General features: G+C 39.8%; 1 protein-coding gene and 1 pseudogene across 1 annotated transcript in view; one reads left to right on the forward strand and one right to left on the reverse strand.

Moving 5' to 3' along the window:
- Window positions 1-704: 704 nt before the first annotated feature.
- Window positions 705-1,418, reverse strand: LOC130606702 (feather beta keratin-like; annotated as a pseudogene).
- Window positions 1,419-8,167: 6,749 nt separating this feature from the next.
- Window positions 8,168-21,724, forward strand: part of LOC130606756 (protein MRP-126-like) — a 201,326-nt gene continuing 187,769 nt past the window's right edge. The window contains exon 1 of the mRNA XM_057423279.1: window positions 8,168-8,176. Coding sequence (XP_057279262.1) covers window positions 8,168-8,176 — 9 coding nt within the window. The remainder of the gene's footprint in view (window positions 8,177-21,724) is intronic.

Raw genomic sequence — 21,724 nt, forward strand, 5'->3', positions numbered from 1 at the left:
CAACCAAAGACAGTATCCAAGCTTGCTTGTTGTTCACATGTCCATTAGGGGAGCTTCTGGCCACCCTTTTTGTGTTCAGATCATGTCATGAAACCCCACACCATTCAAACTCTCTTCCAACGACCATAGACCTGAGGTACTCAGCTCCTCCAGGCATGAGACAGATTAAACATTGGCCCTAACCCACTCATTTTCTTCCTCTCTAGGGTATCCCATTTCCCACTGTACATCTTGGCTGGGCATCCCAGGAGGGAAGGAACACAAGGAAAACTCAAGTCACAATGCAGCATAAACTTTAATGAGTAAAAAGAGAGAAACAAAGCAGTGCATCCTGGAAGAGACAATGTCCAGGCTGCTACAAGGGCACCTGACACTCAGGCACCTCTTCACAGCAACAGGACACACATCTTCATCTGACACACATGGGCAGAGGGTGGTGAGCATGGACCTTCTCCAGTTGCTTCAGGATTAACCCATGACACAGGACAGCAGGAGGCAAAAGGGACTCATGGTGTGGAGAAGAAAGCAGGAGAAGAAGAAGACATCAGCTGGCTGTGATTCCAGACACCACAGGCTGGCACTTTGCTTGTCTCCCTCCCTTGAAGAAGGACACAAGGATGCTCAACCCGTCTGGGAACTCTGGCCAGCAGCAATGTCCTCAGTCCGGCACCTGGCTTTAGGTTTCCTGGTCCATGCATTCACTGGAGACGTCCAACCTGGCTTTAGCAGGGCAGGCACCTTCTGCCACAGTAGCGGCCACCAAGGCCAGAGAGGCTGAAGCCCCCAGAGTTGATGGGCACTCCTGCCTCACTCAGGATGCTGCCAACAGCAGCAGAGGTGGAGGATCCCACGGCGGTGTTCTGGGGGAAGGAGCTGAGGATGGGTCCGGGAAGGGTCACCACCACGGGAGATGGTTCAATGATGACCCTGGAGTCCTGGCACTGCCTGACACAGGGCTCGTTGCAGCTGTTGGCCAGTGGGGTTGGCCCACAGGGACGGCACAGATCGTAGCAGGACATGGCTGTGGGATGGAAGTGGACCTGGGAGAGAGAGCAGGGAAAGCACAGGCAGCATTATAGTGACAGCCTACTAAGTGAGAGCAAAGGCACAGTCTTGAGAGCAGGGACAGCCTGTGTAGGGAGAAAGAGAAATTAAAGTCTCCTGGTCTTTAAGAAGCTGCTGCAAGAAAAGCTGTAGACCTTCCCCATCCTCCATGATGTTGGCAAGGAGCAAGGCTCTCAGAAAAGCTACAAGAAAGAGAGAAAAAAGGCAAAGAAGAGAAATTGACAGAGGCACTTGCTACTTACCTTGTTCAGCAAGGAGAAGAAGGCAAGAGAAGTGGATGAGGGAGCCTGCAGCTGGACTGCCTTTTTATACTGGTCTAGACTGCCCCAGGCCCAAAGGCATCCTTTGTGCATAGTAATGTATTACCAACAAGCTCATCATGTATGGAAAGCATTCTCTGCTACTGAAGTACACTTTGATTTCGTAGTTGCAATGCTGCCTCCTCATTTCCTTGCTAATGGCATGCCGATTCCACCACAGAGACTTATTTTATGTGACACAATTAGAGATCAAATGCATTTCTTGCACAGCACTGTTGATTCAGGTAGACATTTATGATGATCTGCTTGGAAAGCAATGTATTTTTCCTCCTCCCTCTGTCATTTTAGCTACTGGCTTGGCTTTCACAGGGCCATTTTCCAATTAGAATGATGTGAGACTCATCTTAATTGGAAAATGTGCAAGTTTTGCACAAATACATTTCCAGGTATTTTTCTCTGTTCCTTTGCATTGCACCACATCCTGAATCTGTTAATAGAAATGAAATATTTCTTTAGGTAAAAGCCTAAATAGGTCAGATACCCTGCATGGTACCAAAACTTGAATTCACCTTTCAACTCTTTGATTTTTGCAAGCACATCATGGTTATATTTAGGTATTGATATGGTTATATTATGATATATTATAGCTTATTTTTTCACTACTTCCTCATTTTATAGACTCTCCCAAAAATTGGAAGTAGTTAACTCCCAATACACAACATGGCACCATCAAAATGTTTAAAAATCATAGAAAATCATGTTCTTCTAAGCCAACTAAACACTTCAAGCCATTTTTAGAAATAATTTTCCCCTTGAGCCACAGAGCAATTTCTTTAAAGACTCAGTGAGTGGTTTTTCCTTCCCTTCTTGCAGAAGGCGTGCTCCTTTTAGGGGATATCTCATGTTTTTAATTGGAGTCAGAAAATGAAGCAGCTGCCTCTTAGAAGAATCCTTTCCTGACATCAGACAAACTGAGAAGTCTCTCACCAACATACGACTGGAAACTTTCAGACTTTAAGGATTCATGTTCAAACTCATTGCAAGGATAATGAGTTAAATAGGTCAGCTCTTTCGACTGGCCAGGTACTGAATTGCACATTCAAGATATCAATTAAAATCCATTGTGCAATATCAATCAGTCCAGACACCTATGAAGTACAGAAAACACTCTTCTCACATCAGGTCTTTGAATCATCCAGGTACTGAGACATACAAGATACTAAAACATTCCATTAAGTTTTTGAGATGAAACTCAATGGGGAAAAAAGTCCTGCAGATGTTGAGAGATGCTGACTTCAGCATTTAGCACAGCAAATCTGGCTGTTTTTTTTTTGGTTGGTTGGTTGGTTGGTTTTTTGTGGGTTTGTGTTTTTTTTTGAAGCAAACCAGAATTGTTCTACAAAGATTTCAGCATCTGGTATTGGATATGGGCTATCTGGGCTATTGTACAAGTTACTTCCCTGGTATAATTAGGGGTGTAATATGTTAAAGTTTTGTGTACTGGCATAACAAGGAGGTATCCAGGACGTCCACTTACAGTATTCAGTCAACTCTGCTGTAGGAAAGAAATTAAAGCAATTGTGAACGCGTGAGAAGGTGACATCATGCAATTGCTTGGACACATACTTTCGGTTGATTTATTACCATACCCAAACACAGAAAACCAAATGCTTCATTCAGGTGGTGTGGCAAGCAATCATTTCTACTACATTCAAATAATTTGAGGTGGCAATTTTGGCTAAACAAATGAAGAAAATGAAGGAAGTCTGAAGCTGAAATATTTCCACTACTACATAAAACATTTCTGAAGAGAGAAATGTTTGATTTCATTCATTAAAACAGAGCCTAATACACCTAATGACTAAAGCAAAAGAAGGATTCAGCTAATGGTGAAAGGATAAAATTATCCACCCAGCACAGTTCCCACAAAACATCACACCCAGATTTGTGATTTTATTTGTATTATCCTAAGAATTCAGTTCAGAGAAAAACCATATTCATTGGGAATGCATCCTACGGTAATCACTGAGGTGGAATAAGTGATCAATACCAGGATTAATAGAAATGTTTTTATAAAATATTCTTTCATTCAAAAAAGTATATTTCACTTAGTTGTCTTCTGAGCAGTATCAGAATCTCGATCTTCCATTTACTACCATTACATATTTAGAAGCCACTGAGGTGTGTCTGCCTGCAGATCCCTAAGGCTGTGAAACAGTACTGAAGTTTCTCCACTGGCTTTTTTAAAGGAAACAGCTTCAAAGCAGATCCCAAAATATTCATGACAAAATTTGAATAGTTGTGTCACTTGGCTAATACCATCACTTGAAATTGGAGAGCCATGGTTACTCCCTAAGCAGGCAATATGTAATAGCTTCAGAAACCAAGGTTATGAATTTTTTCATTAAAAAGTAGTTTTGCATGTGTCATAATAATAACCTTGTATAAGACTTCTGGAGCAGATCCATAGCTACTCTAAATTCTTATGACTATGTAATACAGCATCACTGGGCAACAAAATTATTGCTTCTCTCCCTTTGTCTCTCATAGCATGTCCTTCTCAGTGAAACATAACGTCTTCAGTTCAACTAGAAGACCAAGTTACTTACTTCCAGAGCAAAAGCCACACATCTGTTTTCACAGATTCCTAGTGAAAATTCACATCCAGTGATCTGACTGTAAGTGAGCTCCTTCAGGCTAGACCAGGAAGGGCCTGAGACTTGCCATGACACTTTATTGCACTGAAAATCTTGGTGTCATGTAATCACTTCTTTTTCAATGTGCTGTCTAGACAGAAATTAGTATTTTGCTTCTTATTCTTTAGGAAAGGACATTTCTGGCCATCCTAACCCTTCCTGACAGATTGCCATTCTGCATTCAAGCAGGGCTGGCATCTGGGATGGTTATTTGGGTGTCATCTCTGATTAAGGGGTCTGCCAGCAGGAATCAGGATGAAAAGCTACAGCCACCAAGGATGACAAAGACTTTTTCTCCTTCCAGTCCCCACGTAGCTCATCTTTGGGCTGTTACGTCAAAATCTGTAGCTGTTACAGAGCGAGTTAGTCAGGGAAAGTGTCTCACGTACCCTGAGACCTGCCCTTCCCTAAAGACAGATTTCCTGTCTGGAGTTGTTTACCTGCTCCTTGTTTGCTTCTCTAATAGAGCAGTAAAAATTCTTCTCTGTAAATCCCTCCTAAATTATTAGGTGTGTTGGAGGGATCCCTAGGGCAATAACTCTTATCAGGAAGTTCTGCGTCCTCCTTGGATCAAATGTCATATCACAAGTATTCATTAATGATTTATACATTCAGAGCACTATGTTATTATACTTGAAGTGTGGTATTGGCTTCTGACACCCATGAATTGAGTAATAATATCTCTTTAAGATAAACAGATCAAAGTCACATATGTCATTCCACTAATCAGTTCATAATCAGGTCAGGATTCCTGGCCTTATACTGCTTTATTTTGTTTAATTTCCATTTTTTTTCCTACACTACATTCATTTTAGATTCCACTCACCCCTTACAGTCTTATGTGACAATAACATGACACCAGTGATGCAAATAAACTCCATTCCATGGGTTTGTATGTTATTGCAATGATTTCAACACTACGAAGGTGCTGAAGCCTTATAATTTGGATTCATTTTTTTCTCAGGATATAAATCATCTCAGTGGCAGATTATATTCCCTTTCTGTGAGTGTATTTTAAGAGCCAGCATGTCTTCAATGGCACAACTGCAAGAAGTTTTAGTAAGCTGCCTGTCATCAGTCTGATGATCTTGTTCCCCTGTCATCTTTCCCATCAAACCATATTTAGATGCGGTACTTAAAAGGACAGAAGACAGATGGGCCAGGAGCTGCAATGCACTGCTTGGAAAGCATAAATAGACTCTCAAAACTACTAGTTACTTCTGGCTTCAAATTTGGAACCTTGTTTTCTAGGCAAATAATTTCTAAAAATTTATGTGTTTTGAGGCATTGTGGCTTTGGCAACCAAAATCTCATCATCTTCCAGTGGGAGCAAACCTTAACTTGCACTATAAAGCAGGAATGATTTGGGTGACTTAACTCTGTCTCCCTGAATGTCTCTTGCAGTTCACCCAGCTCCTAGGCCAGACTCATGGGGATCTCAGACCTTGGATTACAGGGAATCACTAAACTCTGTATGAAGAAATACCAAAGATCATGGCTGTAATTTTATCATCATCAGCAGCCACATCCAAGGAAATTGCAATGCTTACAGAGAGTGAGTTCACATTACCCTGAAAGGAGAAGGAGTCTGGGAGGTTTTGCTCCTTAGTTTTAGCACTTCTATACTCCAAAGGTCGATCCTACCCTCAGACAGGTGGTATAATTTTGCAGCAAACAGGCTCAGCTGTTTGGACAAGGTTGAATGGCAAAGAGGACTCTTTCTCTCTCTTAATACTGGTATTACATTTTAGCTGGGTATAAGAAAACTCTCTTTGCAGGTATAATGTACAATCTGCTGTAACTCTACAAGTAAATTTCTTTGGGCAAGATGCTGCCCCTGCTGGAATACCATTTTATCTTGTGGAAGATTGGGAGATTCAGTATAAAAAGCATTCATGCTCCACCACCTTCCTCTGAAAACTATTTAATTTCATTTTTATATATATATATAATTCATCCAATCTGTGGTCCTCATCATCTAAATCATTCCTGTAAAGTAGATGTCTCTGTAAAGATCCCAAAACAGTGCCAGTCATTGGGAACACCCTGCAGAAGTTTCAGATTAAAGGTTTTCAAAGCACTTTGCGAACTCTCATTAATGACTTATATATGCAAAACACTTATTACCATATTTTAAGCATCCAGCATGATTGCAGTGTTTTAAAATAGACTTACAAAGTCACCCTGAAATACGTGTCAAAGTTATTAATGTTCATATTCTCTAGTTATGTATTAAGGCTGTTGCATCATACTACTTTTTTGTTTGATTTTAATTTGAAAAGTAGCTTTGTTGCTGCCAGAATTCTTAGAAGACACAACTGATGAAATTTGTTGCAGAGAAAACCTGAACCTTCTCAGAACTTACAAAAACATGTACTTGCTCGCTTACTATGTACGAAAATCAGAGAATAATTGTATAAACATCCATGACCTCCTCAGTTTAATTCTGTTCTCATTTAGAGCAAACGTCTCAGAAAGAGCTTAACTAATCATATTGTAAAGGAATACCAAAATCAAGACCCTTAATAAAGACTTAGAGGCCTTTTCAGAGGAGGCAGGAGAATGTTTTGAGCAAAAGATTAGGCTCTAGTACAACTCTCATGAACGAATGTGAAGGTCAGAAAATGCGCAAGTCAGGCTAGTCTGACGCATGTAGAATTTACTCTTGGGGAATAAAATAATCTGAGTAGCTAATGAGGACCTCATGCACAAGATGCTTCTTTAATCTTTCAATTAAGTTAAGAAAGTTCCCAATAATAGGCCTCCTATTTCTGTTCTTTGTTTTCCCTCTCTTTTACTGTTCTCTTCAGAAAAGCAGATAAATCCACGTCAGTACAATCATTCCTTGGTAACCAACCATTACCTAGGGGATGAATTTTGATGTACGATTTTTATTGAAAGGTTATTATTTTTTTAACAAAGGTTATTACTCCACAGTTTGTAATTTGAAAGCATTGGTAATTGCAGATTTCTTAAGTGGCAGGTTAGGTTTCAAAATACATAAATGAAGCCATGGATTTTAACCAGTGATGGTGTCTAAAATACTTTAAGCAGCTTTGAAAAACTTGGCAGTTTTTCATCTCGTTCATGGAAAGAGGAAAAAAAAACCTAAAAAAAAAAAAAGAAAATGTTCCCTATTTATTCTGAGCAGGGGAAGCACAGTTTGAGAATTTCCAGCCCTACTGAATTGCTGTGCTTTGTTCAGGCTAAGTGGATCTCCACTACACTAGGTTTTCTAACCCTTTTGGACACTTACCTCTTCAGATGCAACTTCAAGTCCCTTATCTTTCCAGTAAACATGGCTATCCCAGAAAGAATGATGTCCTGGTGCCCAGACCACTGGCTTAGCTGGGGTTGTACACACTTCACTTACCCTATAGACTGAGTTGCTACACCAAATCCTCAGTTTATTGTGGAAACAGCACTGGAAGAATGTGAATATAGTGGGTACTCTTAAAATTAAACAATTTATTAACATTTAGGAGCGTGTTTACTTCCCAACTGTCACAGATTTCCTGAGTAAAACTAGAAAAGTCATTTCAGGACATATCAAAAAGTACTTCCCTATACTGAGAGCCCCTCCCTTAATCCCTGTGCATTAGCATGGCTTTCGTAAAAGTAATCCCTTCTCTTTTGTTTCTCAGGTGTAATCAGTTCGAATGCTTGTTGTTTGGTGTGGGGACTTGCCCTTTGTTTGCCCAATGCAATCTCAGTTAAGACTTCAAAGACTTGCACGAATTCAAATTACAAATAATATGATAAATGCCAATGAGGAAAGCCTGTTTTACTCCAGGCTGTTCCATTTGCTCACCAAGTGACCTCTGACAATTCATTTAACTTCTGTGCTTCACTATTAAACCTAGATAATAATTAGAATTAAGATTTGCCAAAGGCAATGAAAACTAAAGATGCAAAGGAAGTGTGAAGTAGTATTTTATATAGTGCCCAAAATTGCAAAGAGAGTGAGTCTCAAGGAGCTCCATATACTATGGCACAAAGTGCACAAAGGGCTGTAAAAAGAGGGTGCAATGAACATGAAGCACTGAGCAGTCTCTGAGACAGTATTTAGAAAAGAAAAGGCCCATAAGAGGAGCATGAGTTGTGCTAAACCTTGACTAATGGCACAAAATATCCCAGATACAGAAGATGAGCATAGTTGGCAGCATAGGCTTTTCTTGCCAGGCATTTCCGTTTCTCTAAGAACATGTCTGTGCTGGTTTACAGACAGTTAGAAAGCATATATGTATATATATATATTTTTTTTTACCTACAAACTTTTAAGGTTTATCTTCACTTAGCATATGAGCAGCACATTGTGTGTATTTTAGGTTGGTACAACCAATCATTTATTTATCCATGGTTAAATTCCAGGACCCAAATCTTACTAAATGAATTCTGACTGAAAATAAACATATCTATTAATCTCCCTGTATATGTATGTATGTCTTTTCAGCCTAATAAATCCTGCTGCACAGCCTAATGTTACACAGCTCCTCAATGGCAGAGCAGTGCTTAGGCAAATTAATCAGAAGTAAATCATGGGGCATTCCCACCTGCTTTTAGTTCCCTTTTGCCTGACTGAAGCCCTCAAAACCCCATGTCCTGGTTTCTTTAATCAGAAAACTTGGGTTTTTTCCCCCATTTCTTATTATGGCCCTAAAAATAATCAACCTCACTAAGATGTAGTAACTTTTCACTCAAAAAAAAACCAAACCACAAAACAAACCCAAAACCAAGAAAAGCCCAAACACTACTAAGGGTTAAATGTAAATCCACCTTCTTACTCCTGACTTTTGGTTGGCCACCTGGCAAAAAGCGCCTGCTTCACTCCATGGTATTTCTCCATAGATTGACGTGCTCAAAATCAATGTGAGAGACAAGAGACAGAGCTCTTAAGCGTACATAAAAAAAAACTTTGCCTCCCTGAAGAACAGCTGCCTTCAGCAAATAAGAAAGGGTCTAACTTATATATTTTGTGCAGAGGGAATAGGCATTCTTTTCCCCTCATAGAACCAAGCAGATAGATTTGATTTTGAAATATTTTAGACAAATCAATATAAATGCTTTAGTAATCACCACAAGAACTGAAGGCATGGCAATGCACAGGCAAGAGCACAATGTATGTAACAGGTAGCCAGCCTAAGCATGAAGCTTTCTAACCAGGATGGAGCAAAGAGAGAGGAAAAGAAACAAAAGCATGGGAAAACCAGCCACAGATAAAAATACTGCTTCATGCAAATTTGCATCCACCTTGACTCTCTCTGCAGAGCTGTGAAATGTTAATAAAATACTGTGTTTCAGCCTTAGAGCTTTGCCCTTGCCAGAGCAGCTGGTTCACCTCTATCCCTTAAAGAAGGAGCCTTTAGGGATTCCCATGTGTCAGGATAAAGTGAGAATACCACCCTTTGCCCTGAACAGAGGCGTCCTCACTGGTGTCCTCTCAGCTGGCTCAATTTTCTTAGTTACTCCAGTCCCAAAAAGTGGTTTAGCCCCACTTCACCATCTTAAAGCAACCATCAGGCCCTGGAACCTCATGGCAAAGATTATCAAAACTGTTAGTTCTCTTTCACAAGATTTATATTTAAAGTTGAGGGCAACTGAGTGATGCTAGAAAGGTGACATGCCCCCTTCCTTGCCTTGCAAACTGGGAGGAAAGATTCCTTTGTTCATAATTATTATTCGCTTAAATTTTTCCTTCATATCATAAATTGTCTATAGCTTGATATGTTAGCTGGGGTCCTAAGTCCTAAGGCAAAAGCACTTACAGGAAATTGTGAACAAAACAAAAGATTTCAGACTGATTCCCAGTCATTTATGCAGATAAAGCATTGTGTACCAGGTATGCAACACAGCAAGTTGTATTGTACTTAAGTGTGTCCTGAGATACGTTAAGTGATCCCTGTTCCTGGTATTATAATAAGATTTTAATTAAGAATACCTTTTATGTATTAAAAAACCTCTTTCTGATTTACAAGCTAGCATGTCAAGTGACAGTTATGCCAGAAAGCTCCTAGATGGTGGCTTTTTCAAAGTTGCATCCATGTGAATCCTAATTTCCCTCTCCTCCTTTAACATAATATTTCTGTCATATTAATTTCTTCTTTCTAGAGTTTATAAACCCATTTTTAAATCCACATGTCTGGCTCATTCATAAAAATCTTGGCAAACTGACAGCCCCCATTTCCTACAATTCTTGGTAGTCTTGTGTTAAAGTTACATCTCTCCTTTGTGTTAGGTTCTCAACTGGATAGAGCTATTTCTCATGTGCTTCCCCCTGCCCCCACTGGCAATCTTCACTTTAGTATTACCACATTAAAACAGCCTGGATGGAAACACCAGTTTCAGAGTACAGCCCACTGCAACCTTCCCTGTAAAACTGCCCTTTTGAACCTGGTCAAAAAGTTGGGTGGAAAAGGAAAAAAGAAAGAAAAGCAGGAAGCCAGCTCTGTGATGCTCCCTGGCTTCACTTTGAGTCAGTGGCAAGAAGACGTGGGTGGCATCTACCTGCCTTTAATTGCAACATGGTCAAACCCTGCAAAGAGACCTGAAACAAATCCAAAAGCTCTGCTGAAATATGATGCAAGTGTTATCTGTAAAAACTAAAGTAAATATTAGATAACACAGAGCTCACTGCCTAGGAGTCAATCCTATTCAGAGATGATCAGACTCATTCTTGGCTTTGAATTTATTGAGTTGTTCTCCTCATCCATAAATATTCCTTGAGAATAATGGCTGTATACTGCCAAGTTTAATGCCCTGTAAAGCATTTCAGAGGAATACTCTCATCTCTTCCCCACCAGACAAGCTGTCAGGTTTGGGAAATGAAAATAAAATCCTGCTTCCTGCCAGCAAATGGTGCTACTGGTGTTCCCTTGAACTCCTTGAAGGGGAAAAAAACCCTGAAAATGTAAATAAAAGAATGTTTGATCAACTCATGATCTAACTGAAATGTGGTTAATGAAGTATATCAAGTTCTTTTTGACGCATGAAATGTTTAAGTGAATCCTGCCTGCAGGGTGTAATACGTATTTAGCACACAATGTGAAGGTCCAATAGGTAACAAACACAAACAGCATGCAAAACAGTTTCATTACTTGCAGGAGTTATGCATGCAGCAAAGTTTGTTTTGCAACTAATTAAGACTTCATGCAAAAAGGGTGTCACATCCTCCAGGCAATTTGACTATGTGTATAAAAGCATTTGCTACCTAGAACTCTTCTAATCACTTTTCTTAAACTCTTCTCCTTGGTGATACAGGTAAGTCAATTTTTAATCAATTACTTATTGCTATCTAAATATTGTCCAATGATAGGTGAAACTTAGGAAACGGCAAGGGGGTATTCAGCCAGAAATAGCCTTTTTATTGTCCTTTAGTGTTTTACACTTCAGAGGTGAAAGATGGCATTTGCAAACTACGTTAGCGTTCAGGACAGCAGTTCATTTAAACCATGTATAGCATATGGAACACCCTCAGAACTCTAAAGAGTCTCAATTGAAGACTTGCATACATCCTTTTCATATTATAAAGACTAGATTTCATTAAAGAAGTTATTGATGAAAAAATATGCCATTGAAGAAATATAATCTTTGTATTCTTTTATATACAATTTTTATGTCTTCTCACTCTCAGCTGTCTCCAAGGAAGCTTCTTTTAACAGCTGGAGAACTTGTCATAAATAATTTCAAAATCCTACAAAGCCTGTAACTTTTTTTTCTGACTAAAAGGCCATTTTTCTGCTGGCTTTGTTTGAAACATATTTATAGTGTTGAGTTTTAAATCTAGAAGGAGCATACAAGTGCTCCTTTTCACCCCTTCTCAGGGATACTAGGTTGAGCTGAAAGACCTCTACCCTTAGACTGATCTGTAGTAAGAATTCTTTTTCCAAAGGCAAAACCAGTCATTTCAGATCCAGCTCTTTAGCTGGTATTGTTGTTGCCTTTTTCTTACCTTCAAGTCAAAGGCATAAGGTCAATTGGAAAAAGCTGAAGATGCAGCCCTCAGGATTGGAGAAGGCAGCTATAGTGTGTACTAAAACAAGATGTTTAGACACATGAAACCACCTTTGAATTTTGTCTCCTGGGGTAATTGTGGGGACTCATTTGGGGAAACAGTTCAGGAAATTTTTTTATGCCAGCCCTTAGTCTCTTCTACATCAGTTTCACAAAGATAAAGTGAAGGAAATTATCCCTTCTCCCTCACTCTGTCTGTTACTGAATTGTGCCTCATTAGTGTGGGCACAATTCAGGGCAAGGACATCTTGTTAATCTGTAATTATACAATGCCCAGGAAAATCTGGCCTTCATACCAGGTGTAGTTTTAAACAGCTGTGTGATTTCAAATATAAGATACTGTAATTTAGATGGTATATAATGTGTCTAATAAAAGATGGGTGGATCTCCATCCCAGATCATACTGCTCCACTTCTAATCAGGTGAGATGAGGCAAGTGGCTTCACCCCCTATGTTTTGGTTTGCCAGAGCAGTGAGGATTAAAACTGAAGTTTAAAAACTGGAGTTGAGTTTGGGTTGTGGCTTTCAGTACAGTTTGAATTGGTAATAGGAGTAAGAGAAGAAGAATAGACAAGCAATAGCAGAAGAGTGTTTCAGGATGAAAACAGTGGTGATCTGGAAAACATCATCATATATTGAAACAATGCCGTTCAAAAGGGTTATTTAGGAAGGAGATTTAGTGGGTGGAAAAAGGAAACTGGACAAACGTAACTATCACACGAACTGAGCAACTTCCCTTTTGCCATCAACCATGACATCCAGCATGCAAATCTGTCTTCCCAAAATCTTGATGTCTCATACATAAACTTTTTGCTAGACTAACAACTGCCTTTTCTCCTCTCCCCTTCTTGTGTTACAGGGGTGGATCTGTCCCATGTCTCCCTACGAGTGCTGCCTGCCACCTGGGCTGGTATGCCCTGAGCCATTTGCCCTCACCTCCAATGAGACCTATGTCATAAAATACCCTGATACAATAATGGACATAGTGGAGCCTGACCTGCCAGTGTATTCCGTGATATATCCCGGCCCAACTCTCACCACTTTTCCTCAGCAAACCATAGTGGGATCTACTGCATTGTTCGACGTCAGAAACTTGCTTGGTTCCAGGGGATTTAATGGGTTTAGGGGTATGTGTGGTTCTGGGACAGCATGTAACTCATTTTATGATATAGGAAACTTTAATCCTTCTTTTCCTCACTTGTCCATACCCTTTTGTTATAGAACTTGCAGACCAACCTAAATCCTGCATGGATATCTGTGGATAAAGTGAAAAGCAGTACTGAACAATAAGAAAGATCACGACTAAGTTTATGGATAATGGATTATAGAAGTGCTGAGTTCCTACAGTTCCCAGTAGAGTCAATAAAGCATTGGCTTCCTGGCACTAGACCTGCATGAGGACTTGAATTTCCAAACTTCAAGAAACTGATTTTTCACTATTGATCTTATTCAAAATTAGAATGAAATAATAAAATAAATTTAAAAAAAAATAGAAAATAGAATGCTCCAAGAAATGAGATTTAAAAAAAAAAATAAGACAAAAACATTTTTGGTTTGAGAAAAATGTATTTCAATAAATTCAAGTTTTTATGCCAACATTGACTTTCTATTAGCAATTTGTCCTGAAATGAAAACCACCAAATATTTCAAAATTAGATGACTAAAAATCTTGGGTTCCAAAATCAATTTTATCAAAATACACATTCATTTGTATATTTTGTGGAACCAGCATTTGCAATTAAAAAAAAAAAATCAGCGCTACTTGGCATTTCTTAAGACAAGGCATTTTGCAAGCCTTTCTTGTGCTTTATTTCTGCTTAGACCCATGATGCAATGGTTTTCCATCTTATTTTTCTGCCTATACCTCATTTGATGCAAGCCAGGGCAAAAACAAATTCCAACTTCAAGCAATTGTAATAATAGGTATCTTCATAAAATAACTCAGCAAAGAAGAACATTCTGTGTAAAATCATGGAACTGGAGATTCATTGTAGACCCTCATGAAGTCCTGGAACTCTTCTGATTATATCCTATCCATCTCATTTTGCACATGTATATTCAGCTTCTCATTCCCATTAAATATTGCCATGCAGCATACACTTCTGGGGTTTCCTTTTGCTCTACATTTTATTTTTGAACCTTTGTGAGTGCCACTATAAGAGGTGTTGTCACCTTCCTGAGGCTCAATACTTATATCAGCATTAACTAAGTCACCACTCAATATTTATAAGCTTTTGCATGTTTTGAGACCTCAGCCAAACTGCAGAGAAGAAAGATGCTGCTGGCTCTGGAGGGTGCTTCACCCTACTCAGTGGCGGGCCAGTACACCTCTGAAGCAGGTCACAGAAAGCTGGCAGACTCTGCAGCACAGAGCACTGCGAAACCTCCTCCCCACTCCTTCCCAGGCTCTTAAAGATGAAGAGATTTTAATTAATTGAAGTATTAGGAGGAATTTCCCAGCCTATTTAAACAAGCGTGTAGATGAGGCCCTTAGTGACATGGTTCAGTGATGGACTTGACAGTGCTGCGGTAATGGTTGGACTTGATGATCTTAAATGTCTTCTTCAAACCAGTTATTTCTATGATTCTGTTCAAATAGAACAAATATTGACCAAATATGAACAGGCAGCAGCAGGGCACTATAACCCTTTCTCTGGGTCATTTCTTCGGGAGAATTTGTGCAAAAAAGGATCTGTAATGTGGATACATGCAACTTCATAGCACAAAGAATATATACTGGCCAGCATACAGTAATAGTTGGGACTAATGAGTTATTAGGCTGAGCATTAGACCTTTTCATCATTGTAATTCCCAGGGGACAGTTTCTAACAGCCTTTCCCATCGCCTAGGGTATTTTCTCCATATTAGTCTACTCAAGTTATTGGAGCCTGCAAATTAAACCTGCCACTTCTTTTCCCGTAAATCAGACTCAATTCAGGTGGCTCCTATTCGATCCTTTCAGTAATAACAAATATAGTTTTCAAAATACTTCATAAGCATTAATTATATTTGTACACATGCAGAGCATTGCGAAACTAAGCCTCTGCCTTCAGATTTAGACAACCAAGGTGTTTGTTGAGCAACACCTTCAATTTAGAAATACATGCATGAGCTTATTTTTTTTTTTAGTTTTAAAGAAATCACCCCAATGCTTTGTTCTAAAGGTCATGGGACAAATCCCAAGGGAGTGGAAATCAGACATCTTGCCTTCCTTCAGCAATGCAGTATGCACTATGATCAGTTTGCTCAGCTCAGAATCATAGACTCAACCAGGTTGGAAAAAACCTTTAAGCTCACCAAGTGCCACCGTTCTTCCAACACTGCCACCACTAAACCATGTCACTGAGGGCCTCATCTACACAGTGTGTGAAGATTTCCAGGGACAATGACTCCACCACTGCCCTGGGCAGCCTGTTCCAATGCCTTTCAGTGAAGGAATTGTTCCTAATATCCATCCTAAACCTCCCCTGGTGCAGCTTGAGGTTGTTATTCATGTCTTTTGAATATCAGTGCCCTGTAACAGTCTAGCCCCATGAATGGGTCTCCAGCTGTGGTGAATTTAATAGCAGATCAGCAAGCCAAACACTAATAGCTACCATCCACCACTAAAGTTACACCAGTGTTTACCACCACCACACTTGTCCTAAAGATTTAGGTGCTTGTTGTAGTGTCATGATGGAGAACCCCTGCTCATTTGGATGTAGATTGTGTCTGTCCTTTCTTTCTCCTTCCCTAAGGTTCTGTGCAAAACCTGTGCTGGTCAACATAACCATGAATTACCCGACATATATGTGCCACGTGTAATTTTGCTGTGAATACACTCCACTGCTATGTGGCCCAGGCCTTTGGGCAATAGCCATGCTATAAAGGAGGGCAGGCACGTGCAGCAGTGATGGAAAGCTCCACATGGCTGTAGTCTACAGGAAGGGGAAGGATTACAGGGTCCCAGACTGTGTACTAGAAGTCTGGTTTCCCTACAGCCTGGGTTCCTTACAGCCTGGGTTTTGATTTAATCAGATTTGTACTCCCAGCTACCTCTAACATGTGGAATGCCTCTCTGAGGGTCAGCCAGGGCAAAGTCATTTACTCGGAAATCTCCAAGTGTCCTCAAGGAAAGAGTTTCGAAATACTTCGTAAGTGCTTTGTATTGATTTACATTGGCAAAGTGCTTATTATAAAGTTAATATCATGTAACTCCATTTAGATGTCCTGGAATCATATCTTTACTATAAAGTAGCTCTTCATTTAGATCTGATAAGCCTTGAATGTGCAAAGGGATTGTTCATCATCTCAAAAACTTTCCCATGTGCAGACTCCCCATTCCCTATTGTCCACATCATCCCTCTCTTTCCCTCTCTAGTTTCAGAGAGCTTCACCTATGTGCAGGATCAGGATAGAGTGTTCTTAAATTCTTGTCATTTCTTGCTCATTTTCTAAATTCATATCTTTTACATTGTTGGGCTGTTCAGCCTGGAGAAGACTGCATGGAGATCTCACAGCAGTCTTCCAATACTTGAAGGGGGCCTAAAAGGATGCCAGACAAAGACCCTTCATAGGGATTGTAGTGATAGGACAAGGGGTAATGGGTTTAAACTTAAAGAGGGGAAGTCCAGGTTAGATATAAGGAAGAAGTTCTTTACTGTGAGGGTGGCGAGGCACTGGAATAGGTTGCCCAGGGAAGTGGTAAGTGCTCCATCCCTGACAGTGTTCAAGGCCAGGCTGGACAGAGCCTTGGGCAACATGGTCTAGTGTGAGGCATCCTTGCCCATGGCAGGGTGCTGGAACTAGATGATCTGAAGGTCCTTTCCAACCCAAACCATTCCATGATTTTATGATTCTGTGTTTGTTCATACCAAGTTTTTGGTCTGCCCTCTCAAGGAACCTTCCAGCAATAACACCTACCTACAGTTATATATAGAAGAAAAGTTCAAAATCCTGATCTCAAACATGTTTCTGCCTTTCTCACACAAAAGATTGGAACAAATAAAGAGGATGAATCAAAACTTTTCTTTTCAGACTCCTTACATTCAAATATCAAGTAATAACATCACTTTAAATTACACATAAAATCTTCATTCTTGATACATTGTTAATACAGTCATCATTAGTTCTAGACCTTGACCTGTGAGTACTTCAATTCCCATTAAAATTCAGACCCCCGGGGCAGATATGTGAGAGCAGAGGTCTGTGCTGGACAGTATTTCTCACCCTCTAACCAACAGAAGCCTGAGGTCTGCTAGGGAGTACACTGGATGAATCACATCAGATTTAGCTGCTACACCCACAGATTGCTAAAAATACTCCATTCATTCTCCTGCACGATTTGTTTACATTCCTGTGGTTTTTTCCTGATTAAATAACTTCAAATTTCCATGCCATAAATTGTCCTTAAAATTTGAGATGAATGAATGTGTGGGATTCCCCTGCAGGGTTAAAATTCACTTGTTAAGTATATCCTGTTGACGGATGAGCACAAATACTTTCAAAGAACTTTGTGAAGGCTGTACAACATCTTCTACAGGCACCACACTATGGTATTAGAAATCACCAGTGTTTCAGCAAGCTCTGATACCACACAACTCAAAACTATCCTTTCTTCTTATACATCAAGACTGATTCTGTATGTTGGCTACGCATTAAGAAATAACTGTGCTTTAAGTCAACATCTAAAATCTGCACACTGTATTTTAGATAACGTGATTGAAAATGACAGATTTTAAAGCTTAATAAAGCAAACCTGTGCCAGATGAAGATCTAATTCTGCATTTCTAACATTTTCTTATGTCTGCCATCCAACCTCTCATTTAAAGCAGGATCAGCTCTGAATTCAGACCATAATGCTTAGGGTTCCCTTCATGGGCAATTTTTTCCTCCTGTTTATATAGAATAATGGAATGATTTGGGTTGGAAAGGACTTTAAGATTATCTAGTTCCAACACCCCACCATGGGAAGGGACTCTTCACACTAGACCATGTCGCCCAAGGCTCTGTCCAACCTAGCCTTGAACACTGTCAGGGATGGGGCAGCCACAGCTTCTCTGGGCAACCTGTTCCAGTGCCTCACCATTCTCACAGTAAAGAACTTCTTCCTTTTAACTAACCTGGACTTGCCCAGATTTATCAATCTGAACCCCTCTTGTTTCAGTTTATTATTTATTGTTTTCTCCATTCATTCCCCTGCCATACATCTTCTCAAATGGCCCAGCTTTATCTTCTCTTTAACTTGTGCTCACCTGGAACAACAGTTCAGCCTTTAACTTTTGTGCCATCCATTTCTGATCTATAAATGGTGACAACAGCTCCTTCCCCATTTCTTGTCAGACTGATGTTCTGAGATCTGATACAATTCAGGGAACATCCCTTATGTTGCTATTTCATAGCCAACACAATGTAGCCTTCATTTTAATTGTGACATTACAGGTAACATAAAGCTGATTTATACAGTTATAACCCAGCCTGGTTTGCTCCTTATCTATCTCTAGGAAACCAGCCAGCATCTTCAGCATCCATAATTATATGCATATTGACAAAAGATAACAATTCTCTGAAGGCAAGGGCTTACTCACAACAGAAGGAAAACAGTTTGCTATCTCCTGCCTAATGCCATACAATGAAGAGTTGAGGTGGGTGCTTGGGAAGTGAGTAATTAAAAAAAAAAACCAACCTCAAGACTTAAAAGGAAACTGAGGCAGCTTGTGTAATGTCGACTGGGGCAACCAGAGGGAGCTGTGGAGACCAAATCTTACAGAGCTAACTCAGCATCTTGTGACTTTCATCTGCATGACTCGGGTTTCCACCTATAAACCAAGAAACAGGATTAACAATAGATAAAAATCATGCTGTGATCAGCGAGAGCATACAACATAGGTATACTCCAAATAGATCTTACAACATCTAAATAATTTCAGTTGCTTTCTTGCCCTGAACAAGCTAGCATCCTGATTTTCTTGTATTACAATACATTTCACTACTGTTCTCATAAGCACATAGTGAGGGTGGTGTCTGCCTTCTGCCCTACATTATGACCTTCCCTTCTGTGCGCCTTCAAAATTTCTTTCTTCTAAGTTTATTATGCCAAATGATAAGGTTTTTGACAGTTTTGCCATTTTTCAGTATACAAGACTTAGTTTTATCCCAGCTAGAAGTGAGAAAAAAAAGTTAAAGTCCTGGGTCTCCAACTGTATTTTGGGCTTTTTTGCTGGTCTGCTAAGCCCCAAGTACCTGTGGTAAAGACAAAGCTGGGGTGCGTCCCAGCCCTCCACACTTGTGAGGATCTGAGAAGGCTGGAAAGCCTTCCAGAAGCCAGCCAGCAATTGCACACATCATGAAGCCATCATACAAGAAAGTTTTACCCACAAAATGTTATCAAAAGACCTTCAGAAAAGCCTCTGTTCTCTTAAAATGGCAAATATGCTGGAGAAGACCATCCTTCATCCTCTCATGTACCCAGTCCATGAATTACTTTTTTTCTAGTAGCTGTAGTTCTGTTAAATCATGCTCCTTCTGCCATAAATTAGGATTTATGAGGTGTTTCTGGAAACACCCTGCATAATTAAACACCATGGGAATGTTTTGAGGACTGAAAGTGTTTCACAAACATTTATTAATGCATTGCCTATGCAAATAGTTATATTATCATAATAGCTGTAGGTGACGCCTAGTGTTGGGCAATAGTACCACCTTAAAGGAGATTTATCAAGGTCATTTCTGACATTGTCCTAATTAGGCTGTGATTCACTGCCTCAAATTTTGGCTTATTCAACTTTCTCTTGCAGTTTGCATAAAATCAGAAAGCCAAAGCTTCCGATAGTGCAAGAACTGGTGGATCTATACGCTACTACATAACTATTGCTACCAATCTGTACCTATATTTCAGTTCACACTTGTCTAATGGGCAGAATTCTTGCTGATATAGTATGTGTTCAGATGACGTAAGCAAGTAGAGTGTCTTTGAAGTGAAGAGAATGAATGTTGCAGACCTGCATCAGCAGAGCATCCATCCCCAAGCCTTTTCCTTTGATTACTTCTTCATTAGCAAATGCTCCTGACTCAGCTTTACAAACAAAACTTCTGTGCTCTGAAGTTGAACTGGTTTGACCACACAAACCGTATCTTAGCTAGGCAACAGCCATTATTACTGCTGTCCCTGTCTTACACAAGGATATAATTTTCTAAAACAATTTAAAATTAATAGGCACCAACAATATTAACATTCTATATTGTGGTGTATGCAGTCTGCATTATTCTCTGCACTTTATTGACTTTATTACATTTCTTGGTCACTCTATGGCAGTTAGTACTAAACAGAGCACTAGACACAAACTGCAGGGGGAGTAGAAGAAGCGGAGAAGAGAAAATTTTGCGTAGGATTGCTACATTACGGGAGAATTCTGAAAACTGAATTAGTTTGTAGTCAAGGGATTTCATCTTAATATGACAGCAAGGATTCAGCTCCAAGTTGTGCCATGAACCTCCTAAATGCCACAGAGTTCAAGTGAGAGAAGAACCCTGAATGCTTTCCTAGAATCCTTTAATAGGGGTGACTTTCATACTTGCTGTATGTGCATAAATACCGATGTTTTGAACTAAGAGTTTCAATGTGAACCTTGGAGGGGAGATGTCAGGCCTTGAGCAACCTGGTCTAGTGGGAGGTGTCCCTGTCCATGGCAGGGGTTGTAAATGGATGATCTTAAGTCCTTTCTGACCCAAACCATTCTATGATTTTAAGATTCTGTATCTTCCAGCTAGGAATTATCAAAAACTTAGAACCAAGAAGCACTGATAACTTAGGGAGGGGAAGAAAAATAATCTAGACTGTATTTTTAGCTACACTGTGAGCTCCTTTGACATATGACATTCATTCTACCTTGTTAGGATCAAACCATGAAAATCTGAGGCCAGCTCTGCCACAGCACATAGCAACAGGCTGAACATTACCCCATCTGCTACTGATTGACTCACCTCCACCCCTGTGCACATGGTGATGGGAGGCTCCCATGCACACAGTGGCTCCCTCCAGTGGCAGAGGCTACTGGGAGGAACTTGTCTAAGTGCTCATGCAGCACACCCATATTCCCAGAAATCCCTTCACCACACTCACTCTTCCCACTGGAAGGAAGTTTCATGCACCAAAATGCCAAACACATTTAAATTAATTAAATCCATCAGCATCATGGTGTTTATGACACAATGCATTTATGACATTAATTAGTCTTATTTTATATGGAGCCCATAAAGATCCCCTGGGCTGTGGAGCTTATCAGGAATATTCTGAAGACATCAGGAAATGAGATTCCAAAAGAAGTTCACAAACATCTGTTACTATGGCATACATGAAAATTATTTTAATAGCAAGAATATCCCAGTGGATTTAGACTGCTCTGACCTATGCATCTGAAATATGAAAAACATTCAATCTACTCATTTTAAGCTTCATAATTGGAGATGGCTTCATCTTTATTTAAAAGATAAATCTGTGACACGTTTGCTCTTTAAAGTTTTTGCACCAGATACTTCCCTGGCCAAAGAACACATCCGTAAACCTTATTAACATTATATCAGATGGAAAACAAGCTCTGTCTTTCTAGAGATTTATCTAAGCATGGAGATATTTACTAGATGTTAGCTTATATTTCCAATAAGGAAATCTTGTGTGTGTTGCCACACTGTGCATTGCCATCTCCGAGGCTCCCC

The sequence above is a fragment of the Pezoporus wallicus genome, unplaced genomic scaffold, assembly GCF_028554395.1.
Source record: "Pezoporus wallicus isolate ANWC-B61680 ecotype Strahan unplaced genomic scaffold, APGP_CSIRO_Pwel_v1 scaffold_8441, whole genome shotgun sequence".
In the NCBI taxonomy this organism is placed as follows: Eukaryota; Metazoa; Chordata; class Aves; order Psittaciformes; family Psittacidae; genus Pezoporus; species Pezoporus wallicus.